Source organism: Tinamus guttatus, unplaced genomic scaffold (genome assembly GCF_059628265.1).
Source record: "Tinamus guttatus ecotype Peru unplaced genomic scaffold, ASM5962826v1 Tinamus_guttatus_pri_ptg000013l, whole genome shotgun sequence".
Taxonomy (NCBI): domain Eukaryota; kingdom Metazoa; phylum Chordata; class Aves; order Tinamiformes; family Tinamidae; genus Tinamus; species Tinamus guttatus.
Window position 1 is genome coordinate 98,433 of NW_028288547.1, and position 20,139 is coordinate 118,571.

Sequence of the window (20,139 nt, forward strand, 5' to 3'; positions counted from 1 at the left end):
CTCACTCCAATTTTAAACTAATGCTTAAAAAGGATAGTTTTGCACTTGTGCTCATTCCAACAGCATTGAAGATTGTTAATAAATTAACAAATGCAAATATAATACATTCCTAATGACTAATCAATATTACACTTCAATCTATCACTTGCCTTAATTGTATAAATACACACTATTTAACTTCAGCATAAATCTATAAGTGACAATTCACCAGTCAGCATTACAGTATTATCACAGTAAAGCATGTTGTTCAATGTTTCATTATTTTAAGTTTACAATCCACATATTTGCAGGTTGAAACACTGCAGAGCATAGTAGCTTCCTGTGTTTCTGAACGAGTTCTGAAAAAACTCCCCTGACTTCACTGCCTAGTGACAACAAATGAATTTATTGTCAATGACATTCATTTTATGTGTCTCTTTTAAGCTTGGAGGAAAAAAAAAAAAAAAAAAAAAAAGGATGAAATCCAATACTCAGCACACCAGCTCCGTTGTTTCAAGTAACACAAGTAGCAGGTACCAGTCTGCAGGTTATTTCGCACAAAACCCATGTCTCCAGGAGCAAAGGTGTTTAAGTAAATAAGCAGACAGGTGGTTAACAGGAGAGCAAGCTCTTCACCATTAAAAATGCAGTAAGCGTCCCCTGAGACAAATCAGCATTGCTAGTTCAGTCAGAAAATCCACCAAATAAGAAAATTCAAGAGAGCTCACTTCTACAGATAAAAAAAAAAAAAGCACTCTCCCAAATTTTTCCCTGTACTACTGTAAGTAGTACTTAAAAACTTAAAATATTACTTAAAGTACTACTTAAGTAGTACAGTAGTTCTTAACGAACTAATCAGTTTTCTACATCCTGGATGGTGGCAGCAGTGCAGTTCCAAAAAAGTTGCACCTTGAACTTTAATGCAGTCTTGGGACTGTGAATGACTTAATGCTTGTGAAACCTAGAAGCAGCCAAACATATTTTTCTATATTTTTTAAAAAACAATAAAATAAATGCTTTAAAAAATGCAATTTTATTTTAGTTTGAATTGGGCTGTTTGTATACAGAAATTTATATTTTTACAGGATTAGCTTTGTTTAGTTCACATTTCTGAAATGCAGAGTGAACCTAGTTACTGAAAGAACATAGTTCTTTCATTTAAAAATTGAACTATAATATTTTTAGCCAATTATTAACATAAGAAAACATTAAATGGTGCAGGTTACAAAATGTTAGTGCATAGGTTTGTCTTTTATGCAGGAATCACTAATCTTGAAAGACGCTACTATAATACAGAACAGATTACGAATATGGTAAGTCTGCAGTTATTTGCACAATGCTCAAACTTATAAAACATCTATCTGAAATTTAAATGGTACCTTTACAAGTTAACAACTTAAGTTTTGTAATAAAAAGAAGTAAGAAAAAAATAAAGGTGCAGCAGGAGTGGGCTTTAATGGCAGAAAATGGCTTTTCTGCAAACTGATTGTACACTGACACGTAAATTAGCTTTATCTTAATTTTACTTTCCAAAGAGTTCCAAAAGCAGTTTAGAATACTCATATGAGAAGCTACTGGATAAACAGTACAGGTCCTACCTTTACCAAGTCAAAAATATTCTTCTTTTGTTTACAACAAAAACTCTACTCTTGTATTTGATTTCATGTGTATAATTACAGTAACTATACGATAAATTATCTCTAAACTGTATTCTTTTTTTCCTCCCAGAGAAGCTGAAGAGAAGAATCCTTGCCTTTTAATACCATTGGGAAGCCTGGATTATTGGAGCGTACTCCACAAATGCAAAACTGAGAAGGAAAAAAAAAAAAAAAAAAAAAAAAAAAAAAAAAAAAAAAAGAACTGCAAGAGTTTCACCTCCTTGAGTAATGTTCTACCTTTGTTTCACAGCTTATTCAACACAAATAAAACATTTGCCATGGTGCTTAACTTTCCATGTTTTCAAGAAAGTCACATTCAACACTGTCTTCAAGTTGTTGCAAGATCTTTATGCCATTATTGCCAAAGTAGTCCACAGGGGGAGAGGCAGAAGCATGGCAATTCTGGGACTCGCTCCCCTTTGCTGTAAACACGCAACACAGAGTCTTGAAGAAGGGTACCAGCTGGGTGATGCTAGATATAGAGCGGATGTCCAAAAGAGGAAATTTGGGCCTTTTGGAAGTTCTCTCATTAGTATTGTTCGTTTCCTGTGAGCATACAAAGCAAGAGTTTGCATTAGGACACCATGTCCTTCTACTACATATACTTCATTTGAACTCTCTACTAGAGGCTTGCTTTCATGCTAAGAGATTGTAGCCTACAATTCTACCATCACAGCAAGTGTATAGTTGGTATACCAAGTTATTTCCATATTTAGATTCGAGTTTCCATTAAAAGAAAGTCTCACAAGTTCAGAAGACTGCAAATTTGCACTAGCCATAAAAATCAGAATGACACATCCAACAACAGAATATTGAGACTACGGATAGCCTATAATTATAGTGCTGTATGGGACAAACAGTTTCGCACCTGGTGCTTACGGTCAGATTTAAGGAAGCAACGGGTAACTACCACTTCATAACCATAAGCAATTGGCAATTTGGCATCTTCAAAATACATGTGTGCAAGCAGACAGACCATTTTTAAAAGCCTGATGAATCTTCATATTTAAAACGTCTTGCCTACCTTACTGCTCTAAGAAAGTGGTAAGATCTTAAATTAATAAATTCCATACAAGTTAAGTATGATCTAAGTGAAGCATTCTTTTTTTTTTTACCCCATATTTCTTCTTTAGCAGATCCATGATTCTTAAAATGTGCGGTCTGCATTCTTGATGATTTTCCATCAGATGAGAATTCACAGTACACGCTTCTGTGTCAATCTCTGGGACAAACGCCCATTTGTACCTGAAACAAATGGATTACATTATTAAGAATATAGAAGGAAGAATTAATTTCTTGGATCATATATAGTTTAGCAGAGCAGTAGTTTATTTACAGTAACTAGCTGTCATAACTTGCTGCCTCCAAAGTCAAACTTAATGTTCAGGAAGTTACTCTCATGACAGCACTTAAAGGCTGTTGACTCCAAAAATGCCCAACCGTGTGTTTAAGGGAAAACAAAGATCACTGGGTCTGTGCCCTTCTTACTTGGGAGAACTGGGAGAAGAGAAATGCCTAGTGATGACATTTATATCTCCTTACACTAACATTTCAACATTGTTTCTACAAGAACAGATGTTGATATTAGGACAAATGCAACTTGTATATTTGAAAAACAATGTAGTGCAAATTTATTATAGAAAAAAATAGATATGGAATTACTTTAAAAACCAGTAACAAACTCTAGAACAGATAGGCACCTGAGGACTTACATCTGAAATAACTGCATCCTGTCGGGTGGAAATGAAAGTGCTGTATCCAAAAATTTACAAGCTGATAAATACAAGGACAGTTCATTCTGCTGTATGTCAGAAAGTGAGGAACCACTGCCATCAGCTGACACTTTCTGTCTGCTTATTTTGCTGTTGCTCCTGTGTTACAGTCAAGAAATGCACTATTAAAACATATAAATCGCAGAATTACAGAACACTGGAGGTTGAAAGTGATCTCTGGCGATCAAGTCCAACCCCACTGCTTAAGAAGGATCATGCAGAACATGTTGCCCAGAACTGCATCCAGGTGGGTTTTAAGTACGTCCATGACATCCTACACCCTCTTTGGGCAAACTGTTCCAATGTTCAACCACCCTCACAGCAAAATAGTTCTTTCTCATGTTCAGATGGAACTTCCCATGTTTGTGACTGTTGTCTTTCATCCTACCACTGGACACTGCTGAAAAGAGTACAGCTCCATCATCTTTACATCCTCCCTTCAGAAATGTATATGCACCAATATGATTCCCTCTTGATTTTCTTTCTCCAGGCTAAACAGTCTACTGTCCACTAAGTGTTTTTTATGCAAGAGAAAGGGAATGTACCTGTGCACATAAAAAGCTTTATTTTTTGGTCTATATTAGCACTGAGATTAATATAAAAGGCTAATATCAGTAACACAACTAAGAAAAATGAAAAAAAGAAATATTGTAAAATAATAAAATGTTAATGTAACATTTTTCTATTTTTGTATGCAGCAAGTATCCATGCTTAGAACATATTATTTTAGCTGCTGAAAAGAATTCCAAACTAAGATTCATCAGTGCCAGAAATATGCAAGCGCAATTAGTAAAAGCTGTCATCTCTCCCCATACTAGAAAATGCAAACATTGCAGCAAGAGAACAAGCACAATCAGTACTAGCTTTCACAAGTTCTTTACAAGATAAATGGCAATTCTTACTTTGGTGGTTCCTCTTCCTCTGTTAAATCTTCTTCCAGCTGTAGAAACGTCTGAATCTTTAAGTAAATAATTTATGGGGACATTAAAATGTTCATACAACTCAAGCACAAAACCATGTTTCATATAGTATGAGGAACCAGTTCACACTATGGCTTGCAAGAAGTTAAGAAGTCATGCAATAACAACAAAAATAAATGAAGATACTTCTTAATGAAAACATTAATTATTTTCCCAAATTATCAAAGTAATGTAAAGCTATGAAAACACTTCCTTTTTCAAATAGGGTGCAAAGGGAGGGAAAAAAATCCACACTAATTAGTTTTGAGTTACTTATTCCTTACCAATTCCGTTACCATAATTGGCCACAGCGAGGTTAGATGCTGAGGAGAAATCCTTAACAAAAGAACTCTGAAGAAGAGAAACATCTGTGCTGCAACTATGGAAGTTTGTCCAACACGAAGGTTCTCGGTCAGTCGTTCTGAAATGAAGATTAAAAAAGTATTATTTTCCTGAACAGGCATTGTTTCGTGAAATCAAAAATTTAGAAGATAGCAAAATAAAATTTGTGTTTGTGACGGATATGCTCCTTCCCCAGCTCATCCTGACTTCTCACACGTAGCCCTGTTCAGGTGCTAACTACCACATTATCTGATCCTGGTAGTTGCCTCCCTGATTTCTTCCCCCCACCCAGACACCAACCGTCAATAACAGTCCTGATGGCCCTATCCTGATGGGGAGATAAGGCTAATTGTGAGTACACCCAACAGTCATTTCTGAATTGAAAGAATGACTATCAGTCAATCATCTTATCCCATAAATACGGAGACAGCCCAAGAGCCCATTGAGCTCTCCTTGCTTGGCAGCGGGCTGCACGCCGGCATCTCCCCTTGAGCAGGGACGCCTCTCAAGGATACTCCTCGAGGTTAAGAGATCCTTCCCACTGCAGATTCGTGGTAAGTGACTATAGCGCGCCTTTCTCTTTTTGAACTTGTAAACCTTCTTTGTAACTGTGCACAAATCCCTTAGACATAAACCGTTGACCAGGTCTGGGACTAGGACTCGATCCAGCCGCACCCAGACTCCTCTCAGAAGGAGTTTGGAAAGCAAGGGGGTCCAGTCTGAACCTCGTGACCCAACGGGAGGGTGTCCTTGATAATTCTGTGTGTATCTTGAACCTCCATGCAGTAACTAATAAGTGACCTTGCCATAGAATCTCGTGAAACCATTGTCATTACCAATAAAACCTATTCCTGTTTCTTTCCCACGAGTGAAGCGCATTGTGTCACTCACCCCCCCCACCACCACTCGTTCTGTGACAGTGTTTTAGCATTGGTTTTGGGCTCAGCCCCTTCCATTAAAACAAATTTCCTTTCAGTTAAGGAAAAACAAACATGAAGACATAGTGGTTATATGTTGGATGTATTCTTGTTATTTTGTCAAAATTGACATTTAAGAACAGCAAGAACAGTCAATGACAGTGGTTGGAAGCTTGTCACAAATAATCCCATTTCCAAGTTCTAACCTAAAGGCTCTGGGCCCCAGATTCCTCTCTCTCTTAATGACATTATACACGTGAATTCTAACACAGAGTCCAGCATCATAACTTCTGGTGAAAATTTTCAAAAAACGGAAGTATTTGCTGGAAATAGGTGACATTTTTTCCTATGCAATTTATGTATTTGTTACATACACAAAGAGGAAGTTTAAAAAAAATAAAATAAAAATCCTTACCTTGTATTAATGGAAGGTAGAGATGATACTGATCAATCTCCCCACTAAAAACAGCAAAAGCCTGTCGCTTTAGCAACATTGCTTTTTGCTCAAAACTTGGGTATAGTTTTAATGCGCTGCTCTGCATATCTGTAACAGACAGGAAATATTTTCATCACAATTATTTTCACCACAAATCACAAGTAGTCATCTGTGGTACATAAGAAATAACTATCATGCTTTGAAGTCCTTTAAAAAGAAAAACTCCGGTGAAGTCTATCACATAGAATAACAGAATCAGTGTTGATTTAGATCTCCTCACGCCAGCAGGAAAATAAGATGAAAGAAGCACTGCAACTCCAGTGAGGTTGTCCAGTGTTAAAGACTCTGTTCTCCACCTGTATGTGTGCAAGTCTTCAGTCACATAAATCCATACATGGATGATATCAAAACTCTAAGACTTGTTGAGGAAAAGCAGCTGAGATCTTTGGCAAGTTTTGTTAAAAAATATAGTTATTAAAAAAGAAAAATGGAACAAATTAGTCTTGCTTTGCATTCCTGCAGCCATTCTTTTAAAAGATCTGAATAAGAGACTGAAGCACAGTCTTTCTTTTACAGCTCCAAGCAAACTTAATAGCCCGAGACTGCCCTAGGCTTGCTGTGCTGGTGCACCACGTTCCTACAGCTCTGTGCCCTAACACAGGCAGGTACAAAGCCAGCCAAATTGTCTCAACTGTTGCTGCAGCAATTAAAAATTACAACAAAAATATACACTTACAAAAGCCCAACGTGGCATTTATGGAGAGAAAATAATTATGACTTTTTTAGACTGTTCTGAAATATTACAGATAGTTTAGCATAGGCTTTAGTTATGAATATAGTTAGCAATATAATTACAGATGTGGCATAGTTTGTAGTTTATTGATATCTTAGCATTTTAAAAGCTCCAAGGGAAATGAATTTCAAATTAACATAGAAATAAGTTAGTTGATACTCACTCATCAAATCTTTGAACATTGTCTTCTCATGTGTTAGAAGATGATCAACAATGGATCTCCAACTGAGTAAAATACAAAAGGACAGAGATAGCCAGCTAGATTCATCGCAGATAGATTATCACCAGATTACCACATAAAAGATTTTGGTCAAGCATTTGGGCAAAGGCTTTCTTTGTAAATTCAAAATAAAAAAATCAGAGTACTGTAATCTTATATCTTACTGAGTACATGAAGTGTCCATTTGGAAAAATGCTGGGTCCATATACAGCTCAAGAACTTCTTTTTTCCAGGCTCGCTTGGTATAGGCATATCCACTCAATGAGCTGAGCAACTGAGCACCAGCACGAAAGCTTGGAACGTTGTAGGCACTGCAGAAAAAGAACAATGGTGATATAAATATGTTAAACATTACTATGTTAATTAATTCCTGTTACTTCCAACTCAGTAATAGACTATGCTCAAAACTCACTGCAGTAAGAGTTCAGTAGATGTGCTCTTCCATTTCCAGCATGCCTCGTTTGAAGAATTAATTTCAAAGTTAAATATATTGCAGCACAGCATTGCCTGTATCCACTATAGATGTGGTACAAAACTTCCTGAAAAATTTCTTACAAGCTTTTGCATCTTTGTCAGCAGGTCCCTCTATAAGGCACCACACTGTAGATTCGTCTGTCACTCCTGTGTATGCAGTCTCACATACAAGATCTAGTACTGCTGCTTCTCTTATTGTTCCTCTCTATACCCTATTTTACTTTTCAGATTCCAGGCTTGGGAGAAGAACTAAGACTAGCAGGAAGGTGTTGTCCTTGACACATAGGAAGGACAGCAGCAGATGCACAAACCTGGATGAGAAGGGGTGCTGTTGAAACTGTCCTGAGACAGCACCATGCCTCCACACAAGATTACACAGGCCCCTGCATGCTCAAGAGGAAAGCTACTGCCCTTTTTTTTGGCATCCTGTAACTCAAATCCTGCCAGTGTGGCAAGTGCAGAAGCACACAGATGGCCACATAGGTTAGTTTCTATTTTTAATAACTGCTGAGAAGCAGATGTGACAGAATCATCTAGGCCACCAGTGGGGGAATTGCTGATGGGGACTCCACATTCCTTTCCAATGCCCGTCCTAGGGTGGTTATGGCTGCAAGGGCTGCTGGCCTTGCCAGGGCAACACTAGAGAACCAACAACGGAGAGCTGTTGGCATCTCGTCAACTTCAGCAGGACTGCCGATGACCATGTTTTTCGGAAGAGCCAGTCTCTCGGGTCAAAAGGAATAGCGTTATCTTCTTTAAAGAAAAAGAAAACAAAACACCACTACACACCCAAAATCTGTTTAAATCGCTATTTAAGCATTGCAGAAGCTGCCACTTATCCCCGGCATCAGTTCACAAGGCCACGTCTTGACAGTGATGGCACCCACGCCAGTTTTAATCAGGCCATCTCCACACACGGGGCAGATGTGGAATGAGTAGCTCGCAGTGGCTGGGGGCTGGCAGGCCCGGCACAGCAGCTGGATGCCAGCAGTCCCGGGAAGCATTTCCATGGTGGCTGTGCTGCGTACAGGGTTCTCCTCTGTGCCTGCTGCAAGTGCTGGCACACTGACTGCAAGCCTGGCATGGGATACGTCCCAGCCACCATGGGTGAAAAACATGTCATACATGAAGAGCTGACAATACCCTCTCTTTCTCTTCCTGAGCTGTGGGTGATGCTCTCGACCTTTGGTATAAACTGGTCCATTCAGGAAAACATAGCAGCTAGGAAAAGGGAAGCAATAATGGCTACCATAGCAGCAGCACAACTCAGGAGAATAGGGCTGGCAAGGACCAGGCCAGGTCGCTTGCTGCCACTTTGCAGAGAGCTGCTGCAGAAAGAAGGATGTGCTTTCGAGCTTATCCGTGAGCAGCAGCTAGGAGAAATGTGAGGGAAACATGAGATGACCAGCCGACAAGACCCTGCAGAATAGAAAGTAAAATTTCATGGCAAAGAAACTTTTTCCACTCTCTCCCTCTCCTGCCACTATTGGAAAAGTGCTATGCTGCACAGCTGCCAGAGAAGATCACTCATCTACTGCTATGCTTCTAGCTAAAACCGAGACAGGGCTTTGGGAGGGCCTGCAACCTTCCCACTTCACAATGGGGTCTTGCAACCTGTCCAGCGCCTTGATACCCCATCCTATAGCCTGGGGCCCATTCCCCAACATAGATACCAAGACAAGCCTTAAGGAAAGGCCAAAAATCTGAATAGAAGGAGCATCCGTAGCTCAACAGGAGCTGGGCAGCACAAAGATCAAACAACAAAACACTTCAGTTTCTGGAGGAATCACAGTTCATACCTTATAAGAATGGAAACAGGGAAGCAGCAGAAGGAATAACAGTTACGTTCTCTTGCGGGCCAGCAGAGTGCATAGGAAGACAAAATTAACAAGTCTGGCTAATGCAGCACAACCCAAGGACAAGAGAGGCCCTTGCAGCCTCCATATCGACCTTGTGAGGAGCCTCTTGACACCTCACCCTACTAAACTGATCGGTTCATGTGGACAGGGGCTCTGCTGAGTGCCTGCACACGAGCCATGAAAGGTGCCGAGGTTGCTCTCAGCACCAAGGAAGCAAAGCTGCTTCTTCCAGCAAGGTGCCCAGCAGTTACAGGCAGGGAGTCCCCGTGGACCAGACCTCCTGTGGGGGCGGCCAGTCTCACTTCTTCAGAGCCTCCTGCTCCTGAGTGTTGCTCACCTGGTGTCAAGTGGGCCATGTCTGCCCTGCTGAGCACCCTGTAGGAGCCTTTCTACTACATTTTTATTATCTTCCTCCCTCTGCAAGGCTAATTTGGCCTTTGGGTGCTCCAAAACAGTCCCTTGGGGTATACATTGCCTCCTGCCCACAGCTATGTGGGAACAAGTTGGAGGGATACCCACGGCAACTCCCTCCTCACAGGAAGAGACAAGAATAAACCCAACATTTTCCAAGTGTCTGAAGATGCATGACTGGGGCCTTCCTCCTCCTAGCTTCCATTTTTTCCTCAAGGAGCACAGGAAAAGGTCTTTGAGCACTGACAGGAGTGTCAGTGTGCTCCGAATGTGCTCCAGACTGTGCCCAGACTGAAGGCCTGTGCTCCAGGGGGTGCACACTACGCTATGGGAGCCTTCTGCACTGTCAAATCAAAGCCTCACAGGTATCACTGTATCACTGCTGCTCACTGCAAGTCGTTGGTGATACCCTGAGCTTATTTGTATGCAAAGGAAAAATGAGCTTCACCACAAACTCTGTCCTCAGCTGCTCCTCAGTTACCAACTGCTTTGTGTTCAGAACAAACAGCAGCTCTTTAATCTGCTCCAGTGGCTGCAAGGAAGAACTGGGGCATTGCAGCCACTGCCCTGGCTATGACTGCAACTAACTCATTTGGGGAAGGAAAGGGACTAGCAGCTGGTTCTTATTACAGAAGCCCAGGAGGGAGTTTTATTATGACAAAGCTGCTGTACACACAGCTGACCCAATGCCTGGCTGAGACATCCACACAGACAGCATGTGCAGTTTCTGTCAAGTGATTGATACATGGAAAACTTCTCACATTTCAAGGTCCCATGACAAAACAGCCCTTGTGGTCAAAGTGGTGATGTACACAGTTTCTCTCTTTCGAGAGAAAAAAAAAAAAAAAACACTCATTTTTGGATAAAATTAAGGTATTTATCAAATAAGAGAATTAACTCACAAAACTACTATAAAAACAAGTGTTGAGAAACTGTACATATACCTTGTTTTAAACTGACAGTTGTGTTCAGGCCAGTTCTGGGATAGAAAGGGGTCCATGGATGAGAAGCATCCCTAGATTTGTCCCTGCTCAGATCTCCCCGTGTGGTCCAGGGCCAGCACACACTCCTCTAGATTCCACTGCACAATGATCCTCAGACTTGAGATCAAACAGGCTGCAAATTTCTCTACTTGAAGATTTCTCCTAGTTCTCTGTAACAGGCACTGTGGTGCTCATCCTGGCTTTCATTCAGATTGTTAACAAACTCTTGGCCACTTCCACAATGCCTTTCTTTCCTTGTTGCACTTCTTTCCCAGGAAGCATAAAAGGTAGGTGTCAAAATGCCAGAAATTGAAAAGCAACGATAGTAAAGGGCAATGAAAGCAGTAGTATTCATCAGGGGAGAAAAGAAACAAGGGCTGGTGAAGCTGGGAGGGAGTGTCAGAAGAGTGGAAGGATAAGGAAAGAGAAGCAGACAGGCAGGTATCAAATGCATGGAAGAACTGAGGGCCTGCAGTGGAGGGCAAGCTTACTTGGCCCACAGCACAAGAACGGCTTCAGGAGGTCCCAAGTTTGAGTAACTTCTAAGGGCTCATGTGAGGTAGCTACACTCCAGTCCTCCTCATTGCAGCATGGTCAGGAACTAGTAAGCCCTGCTGAATCACCTCTGCAGAGGAGCTTCTGCCCTGGTTCTCTCCAAATGATTTTAGTCTGAGGAACAAAACTTGAAGAACTGAATCAGCCTTTTACAAATGGAGATAATTCAGAGGATTCACTTCACAAAACAAAACAAAAACAAAACAAACAAACAAAAAAACCACACCACACCACACACACTACTGCTCTGATGCATCACTAACGGAAACACAACCATCAAGTATTATCCTGAATTCTGACCATCTATTAAAGAAGCCAGAAAAAGACTCTAAAAGCATAAAACCACAACTCATTTATAGGGACTCTGTCATGCTTTAAAGTCCAACAGCTCTGTCTCTGTACCAAAATGCAGATTCAAAATGGATAGTTAGCCCTCTCACTTGAGGCTGCAGCACTGACAAGTCTCTACACACAAACTGTAATTTAGGAACTCAACTCTATTTCAGGGCAGTTCTGCAATGTTCAATAGGGCAGAGTTGACAGATCACTCTGACAGATGGCTCTTAGGTGTTTACGTTGAAAAGAGATCTGGTATTTTTAGCATTAACTTCCTGGATATGCTACATACTTTCCCCAAAGGAAAGGTTACTGTGAGGAATGCCCCATCACTCGGGATGCAAGATCACAGACAACTAAGGCAAAAGAACACAACTTGCAGTAAGCTGACAGTCTGAGCAACTTCACACCTGAGTACCTTTTCAGAGCATTTATTACAGCTCTTAAGAGTAAGGAGTTCTCATTACCTGTTCCTGGAGCTGGAAGGTATATTTGTGGGCAAAAAAGACGGGGAGGACAGAGTTATCCCAGAAGTTTATTTTAGCCTACTGTGCCTAGTTTCCTAGATCTTCTACAGTGAGAGAGAAGCTCTACCGGAGTGTGATTCTGCATTTTTCTCTGTGCATAGGATTTAACAGGGTTAAGGCTCGTAAAGAAAGTTTCCCTTACTTGGGGGAAGTGATTATTTTCTAGACTAAAAGGTCATCTTTATGTATAGGAAGGGGAGAACATGCTTATTTATCCCATATAGTTAATGACCAAATTAGAAAGTTATTTATGAGGTTTGCATCATATAGGTTGGCCTGTCTCCCACACTAACAGTTCCCCTTAATTACTAAACAACCATGAACAGAAGAAAAAGTGAAATCTTGACAGTGTTCTCAAAAATTAGGCTTAAGAAATAATTCAGAGAGATAAACCACCTGTGGTTGCGTAGATAGGGAAATACGTAATAAAGCAAACGTGAAATCAATGGCACAGCTTTCTCCTTCTCATCGCTCCGGTAAACCATGTCCAAGAGGGAAGCAAGAACCTTAAAAGTAAAAAGAATCTCATTAAACCTACAATAGTTATTTCAGACAAAAGGTTAGAGCATGCTACATTTCAGCATGTGTTCAGTTATGTGTGCAAAGAATGTCTCACTCAAGATTTAAATTCTCACTAAATCTAACGGAAAAATCGAATGTATTCCCTTACTCAACAATAGCAATCACTATCAACCCTGTGGATGAGAGCAGCAACTACACATCTGGTTACTTACTTCTGCAAGGAGTGAAAGGGCTTGGACACTGTATATTGAGGGAGCAGAGGCAGAAACCATTGAGGATGGTGTCATTGATGTATCTACAAGAGGCAAAATCATTTAGTTTGCACTTCAGACAAAACATATCTAAACTTTGTTGTTTGCTAGTTTTCTTCCTAAATAGAATTGTTATTTGCCCACTGGTATTACAATGAAGTGTTTCTGGGGATCTTACTAGGATGACATACATGGAGAAATACAAGACCTGGGTGAGGTATTGCATGCATCTGCAGTACATTTTCCTCTGTATTATACACAATTTGCAGATATTTATTAATCCTGCTCTAGGCTGGCTCTGTTAGTGGAGGACAAAGCATATTTTTCATTTTACTTTTCATCTAGATTACTTCTTTCTCACAAAGACTGCATACTGTCTAACACCTTATAACTTTACAGTGAATTTAAGTGGCACATAGTAGCAGCAAATCAGACAAAACCATGTTACCATTCATGTCTTCAAAGTTGAACTCATCTGGTAAAATCTGAGGTTGAGCTTTCACTTCTAAATTTCGGCTAAGCCAGCTAGTCTGTTCCAGAGAAGAACCAGCAATGGTTCCTACAGCCTCCAAGATTTTTTGGGTCACATCCTGTAATATAACCACACAATCTGGCATCAGAAAAAAAGCTATCATCACTTGGTCAATCCAGTAAAATCACTTTTACATTGAACTTGGCAGGATCTTTAAAAGCAGGCACTTTTATCTATATCTTAGAAACATAAATACACCTCTGATCTGTGTTCTCCAGAGTTCTCTTCAAATGAAAGTGGACAAGACAATACAAATCAGAAGAAAAAAAAACTATAGGAGATTTAAAGAAAACATATGGAGATTTTAATTATAATTTTGCACACAAGCAATCATATATATTCAGTGTAATCGGACTGATGCTGGATAGCTAATATATTATTTATAAACTGCCACCTGTCAAGGGCGACATCTGACTGGTTCAACCCTTCAGATATGGCATACATTGTTTTGAACACTGATTGTTTCCAGATAATCTGCCTTTTCTTCCAGCTATCTGGCTTTTTCTTCCTTTTATTCTTGGAGACAACTAAGTCAGAATGCTCAATTTTATTTTTTGGGGAATTCATTTGACTATATTTCAGTCTTTCTATAAGTGTAAGGTAAAACATGGCATCAAACTATATGCAGAACTTCATATTTCAAGACATTGTCTTCTCAGTGATATTAAAAACTGGTCACTCTATGGAAAGGAAGTCCTAAGCATTCAGCTAAAAACATAAGTCATTTGTGAAGAGAGTGCAAGATGGCAAAACAGTCATTTTGTTGTCATTGTCATTTTACTGGCCTATCTCTGAAGCAGAAGTAGAGATCTATTTGCTCTGTAGGCAAACAAAATTTCCGTAACACTATCTCACCTCACTACATTATGTTGACTCAGTCAATACTGCATGCATGTGGGTAGTGCTTAAACTGTTCAGGTGACAGTATGATCAGTACAGGAAGAGAATCCTGTTCTCCACCCCTTCTTTACATAAAGAGTGAGCTGATAGTTATTTACATTGCCAAGTCCAGCTATCAGCTTTAAGGATAACTAAAGTAGTCTAGTACTTACATATGTACTCACGATACATTGCATTATAATTCAAACTGAGAAAAATCATAAAAATACCCAGAGAAAAAGAGTTTTGAACACTTCACGGCTACCACTGACATGTTTTTGGCAAAAAATTTGTTAGAGACATTCCATAAATATGAGAGTGAAATATGAGAGATTTGATGTAACTGCCCTGAGCCACAACATTTAGATGCTCATTCACATGCTCTTCAAGTAGAGGTGAATTCTGACACTAGGTATGGATCACACCATCTCCACTTTTACTTGGATGTACAATACTGAATTAATGAACTAAAAGAAAGAGGCATATATGGATACACTGTACCTGCAAGTCTTTTTGGTCTTTTTTGTTTTCTAGAGTAGGTGTTCTAGTCACAAAGTCATTCAGAATACTGTGGGAAAATAATTCACTCCAAGTTAGTAACTGGACAGTTCTACTCGATGTACCTTCTAAACTTTATTCTCTCAGAAGCTGTACCTGAGAAGTAAGAAGTGTCCAGGAGGAGCCAAATTCAACTGTGCAGACTCCTTCAGAAGCCCTAATAAGGGCTGGAAGTTCTCCTGCAAGGCTGAGATAGGCAGTCTACAAAAATAAAATAAATAAAATTAAATAAATAATTTAAAAAAAGAAAAAAAAAAGAAAAAAAAAAAGGAAGTCTGAAATTAAGGTTCAAGGACTTCCTCCCCACCCCAAACATACACACAAAACCCAGAAGATCCCCAACCCACACTTAGTGACCCCGAAAGCTTCCAAAAGTCTAGTGTTTTAGATCATACCCCTTCCTATTTGATCCAGCAGTGTGGTAAATATCTGGCAGCAGAGGCAATATGCTACATTAGTACATGCTAGCAGCATGTGCGATACGTCAACCAGCACTGTCAAAGGGTGGGTCTTCACGAGGAACAAAAGGAATAAGCTTAGCTAGTCCCTCCAGTGCATGCTAGCTTACTTTTTATCTCCCTAGTTTCTTGCATTCCATAAATAGTAGTGCAGGCCAATTACACAAAGAGAAGTTTTGATCCAAGGACTATTGTGGAGACTAATCCTACACTCCCAGTGCAGATTCTATTCACAGCAATTCTACTGTATCCTTCTGCTAAATCTTACTTGCAGTCTTCTCATTCTCTACCCATTCCTCTGGCAACACAGAGTGGATAAGGGGAGACAAATGTTGTGAGAACCTATATAAGTGTCTTGTTAATGAGAAACTGCTTGAAGTATATTGCTCACTACAGGTATGAAACGAGACTTTCAGACTTGCATTATCAACCGATCAATAGAACATAATGATCCAGCCTTGTTATTTTGTGCCTATCTGCCACTTAGTAATGAAGTGGCAATAACCACTTCCAATATAAAGGTGTTCTATGCCACAGCACCACAAAGATCAAAGTGAAACTAAAAGAGTAATACTGTTACCCTAACATTTAGCATAAAATAGGAAGTCCTTTTCTATAAGGATTGAATTACCTTTGAATGAAAGCATAACTGAACTGCAGCATGGGAATATCTACAAGAGAAGATTTCTGAAAGAGAAAAACAAGAATGCAATTATACACCTTCAATAGTTATTGGGTACTTGTGTTAGATGGAGAAGCCTAGGTGCCATTTGTACTCCCAACTATGATGGGCAACCAAGTATGATTCAACCATCCATACAGCAGTATGAGAGGGAGTTCAGAGATTTTAAACAGAGGACCTACTTCAGAAGCAATCACATTACTTCTCAATATGCGGTAGAGGGTTTTCAGAGCTAAAGGAGCTCCTACAAGGGCATGCATGGCAGCAAAAGTGCCTTCCCTGAAAGCCAGTCAGAAAATAGGAGAGTCAATGTGGAAGCGTTTCTAACAATTGATCTAAGGGCAAGAAGATAGAAAGGTGTCACTGAACTTCACATTTGCAGTAGCTTTATGAAGCTTTGCCATCTTATTCTGTACTGGAGAACTCCACAACTATTCATTACCAGCAACTTCTCTAGGAAGATATTCTGAAGCACTCACTTATTTTGAATTGATCTGAACACAGAAGCCTACATTCTAGAAAACATATTTTATTAGGGAACAAAAATGAAGCATACTTTTTAAAAATACCTCTCCTTCTCATGCTATTTAAAAGACCCTTCAAAATAAAACCAGAATAGAATACATGTAGAAAATTGAGTTATCTTGGCAGTTACCTCTTCGCCTTTGATTTGTGATGGTTTCTTGACTACTTCTTTGACTAGGTGTAATATAGTGTCTATTTTCAATGTGTTAAGTGCACATATCAAGTCCACAAGAATAAGCTGAGATGCACTAGGCACTGGAAGAATCTGACAAAAGAAGCAAACACACCCATATGCCCCGTGAGATGCTGCCAGGCAAAACATGTAGTCGAAAAACTTTTTGGTTTGAAACCCTGAAAGCTTTTCCAGTGACTAATCAAATATCAACACTTAAGCAAAACTTATGTGAGACAAGTTAAATGAACTATGCAATGTATCAGGACCTTCTCCAATGCCTCCAAAGTGATTTCTGCATGCCCAAGTGAAAGCGCAAGAGAAAGTCTCCTACTCAGGAACTATGTTCAGTTACAGGGAATACTATGCCTTAAATTTTCCCCCAGAACTTAAGCTGATTCAATATTATAGTTCGTACTAATTTAAAAGAGTGACTATTAGTGTTGGACTTGAATTTTTTTATTTGATTACTTCTATTCGTTTATTTATAGATTTATGTATTAATATGAACACTTTAGATTCTTCAGTGGCTTGCCTTTGTCACTTGCAAAGAAGTTAAGAACAAGATTGGAGTTTAGAATTGCTCATTCACTTTTACACTGAAAAAATAAGCCTACAGTTCTTCAGTGTCACCTTTATTTTACTTTGACTCCTATGAGGTTTCTTGCTGTTCCATACTGCTGCAATTGCTGCCATCAACTGCATTCCAAGCTGTGCTGTCAGTGGGTGCAGGAAGTCCAATATTTTAGCTTTTAATGTCTACAGAGAGGAAGAAAAAAAAAAAGATTTGTCATTGCTAAACTTAGCTTTTGCCTTACGAAGCTCCATTTCTAAAGATATTCTGAAAGAGAACAGCAGCAGAAGAATTTCTTTACAGGTCAGGCTACATTTAAGAATTTGCTCTTAAGTTAGTGTCTTCCTTACAGAAGGTAGCCACACACTTTGTAAAACAGACTGCAAACAGGAAAAACTAATTTCTTGCGGTATATTCTCTGTCCTCTCCAAATGTTTTTCCCCCACTATATTTTATCAATATCTAAATGGAAAAAAGGAAGAATTTAGTATTTTTATTCCAGCAGATGTTTAAAAATGTAACATTTAGATTGAGTAATATGCATTCCACTTAAATGAGTGAAGAAAGCTGTTCTGCAACAAAGTTAAAAATAAATAAATAAAAAATTTAGTACTTCTTTTCCTAAAGTATAAAAATAATTGAAACATCCTTGCTTTTACAATTTGCTATGTGTTTCAATACATTTTGATGCCTTTGCTAAGGATTACAGTTCGTAGATTAAAAGACCAAATTAAAAGACCAAATTAAAAGACACCAACTATTACTCATATGCTTAATGGCTCTGAGACAGCTTTCTTATGGAAAAGTAATTTAATTATTTCACTAGGAATCAAGAAAAAAAATGATACCCACAAAATCATATATAGTAATCTAAAAGCAAGCACTGGCAATGGGTCATTAACAATAATTTTCTCTCCACTGACTTTAAATGAAGATATTAAGTTCCACGAATTGAGTAAATTAAGTAACCAAAAAAAAAAAAATCAAAAAGACAAATTGCTACTTGTATGGCAACGTCATTCACAAAAAGCAAAACTTTCATATGTGGGAACCACAGTTCTGCTCAGTTGTGCATTAGTGCCTGCTGGAGGTGCAGATAACTCAGGAGAGGCTGGCTCTACAGCAGCCATTAGCAGTAGCAACACCAAACAGGTCAGCTAGAGGTCCAGATGGGCAGAGGGAACAACACAAATCTGCTTTGTCGGCAGCTACTGCACAACTCTGTAGCTCTTCTAAGAGTTCCCCAAAACTTTGTGCCATAATATTGCTTTGAGGATAGCAAAACTATTCCTATGAACTCTATGTAAAAAGCCCAGGTGAAAGAAGGGATGGTAAAGACGAAGAGAAATACAGAAGTTTAAAAGAACTCCTACCTTGGTTGCTTTAAAGTAGACTGAAGAGGAGCCCTTAGTTGTCCCAAAGAAGTCAGTTGGCCTTTTTTGAGTGTCTTCCCTTTTTATAATGCTCCAAAGAAGAGACATTGTGTTAATGATACGAGGCAATTCTTCTAAAATGGCATTCCTTGCATTTCTCAGATTTGTAGGTTCACCTACACATGACGACTAGAAAAACAAAAATATGATTATTAAAATACTTTATATAATGTCTTGCAGAGTCATTGCTCCTTTTCTGTAGTTATGAAAATCTTTTGTAAAAACAGCTTTAAAAGTAATTCATCCAATTGTTCTATTTCTGAGTTATACTGCTACTATCAGAATTTTTTATTTACTATCTTCGCATAAAGCAACTCAGTTTGCTGAGAAATTGTATATTAGGATATCATCCTCCTCTTATGTCACTGGTACAAAAGAAGTAGAGAAATAATATTTCAACGTCTGCCTGACTTGAAAGAAAACAGAAGTCACTTATTGACAGAGCAACTATAAAGAAGCTGCACAAGACTAATATTTGTGTGATCATCTTAAACTTCTTCTGCCTAAAACGAACCTTTCTTGCTTCAAATACAAAATTAAGTTCTGTCCCGCTCCTTTATATGTTCACTTACTTCTCTTCTTTGGTATGCAATTAACTTTTCTAGGGTTACCTTTCTCACACCAACTCCCCCTCACTACTTATATTCACCTCTGAGCCATACACACTGCATGCACACTGATGAACTCATGCCAAGTTGCTCAGTGAGTGGTGGGCACTGAGCAGTTACCTTTTTAGTTTGATTAGGGTGATCCAAAAGGCAGAAGTGACCAATGGTTGTCAGACCTTCCAAAAGGGTTAATGGGTAATCAGGTGTAACATTTTCTCTTTTAGACGTTAAGCTTTGGAGGATAAAATACATAAATAAATAAAAAGCTTAACAGGGCAAGTATCTCCAGTAGAGACCTGCTTCAATAGTTAAAGGAATGTTGAAAAGACCAGACACCAATACTAAACCAGACAATTCTGAAACTGTGCTTGGATAAACACATTTCCTTGTCTAGATCTTTTATAATATTACCCTGCACCTTGCCAGAAATCTTTGACATCCTTTCCCCCCCCCTCCCCCCCATACTCCTTTTCCTTACTGCCTGTACTGGAGACTAATACTATATTTTTCTTCTTCAGAGTCTCTCATCAGTAGGTCCTCAAAAACTCCAAGTCTTTTCAAAACCAGGAACTTCTTTTCCCCTGGATGGCAGACAGAAGGAGACAGTAAGCATTCTTGCTACTGATCCCTTTTCCTTCCTCATTCAACTGCAATGAGCTTTGCTGCAAAAACACTCCCTCCACCTCAGTCTAGGGCAAGAGACAGAGATCAAACTCTGGGAGGC

General features: G+C 39.2%; 1 protein-coding gene across 1 annotated transcript in view; it reads right to left on the bottom strand.

Annotated features, from left to right (window-relative positions):
• Positions 1-1,824: 1,824 nt before the first annotated feature.
• Positions 1,825-20,139, bottom strand: part of DOP1B (DOP1 leucine zipper like protein B) — a 43,197-nt gene continuing 24,882 nt past the window's right edge. Inside the window, exons 19-36 of the mRNA XM_088523360.1 lie at positions 19,536-19,647; positions 18,748-18,936; positions 17,434-17,559; positions 16,759-16,893; positions 16,053-16,108; positions 15,060-15,164; positions 14,907-14,973; positions 13,443-13,584; positions 12,956-13,038; positions 12,618-12,727; positions 7,241-7,387; positions 7,020-7,081; positions 6,043-6,171; positions 4,653-4,789; positions 4,312-4,367; positions 3,350-3,508; positions 2,753-2,882; positions 1,825-2,183 (exon numbers count right to left, since the gene is read on the bottom strand). Coding sequence (XP_088379486.1) covers positions 1,923-2,183; positions 2,753-2,882; positions 3,350-3,508; positions 4,312-4,367; positions 4,653-4,789; positions 6,043-6,171; positions 7,020-7,081; positions 7,241-7,387; positions 12,618-12,727; positions 12,956-13,038; positions 13,443-13,584; positions 14,907-14,973; positions 15,060-15,164; positions 16,053-16,108; positions 16,759-16,893; positions 17,434-17,559; positions 18,748-18,936; positions 19,536-19,647 — 2,206 coding nt within the window. The 3' untranslated portion in view covers positions 1,825-1,922. The remainder of the gene's footprint in view (positions 2,184-2,752; positions 2,883-3,349; positions 3,509-4,311; positions 4,368-4,652; positions 4,790-6,042; positions 6,172-7,019; positions 7,082-7,240; positions 7,388-12,617; positions 12,728-12,955; positions 13,039-13,442; positions 13,585-14,906; positions 14,974-15,059; positions 15,165-16,052; positions 16,109-16,758; positions 16,894-17,433; positions 17,560-18,747; positions 18,937-19,535; positions 19,648-20,139) is intronic.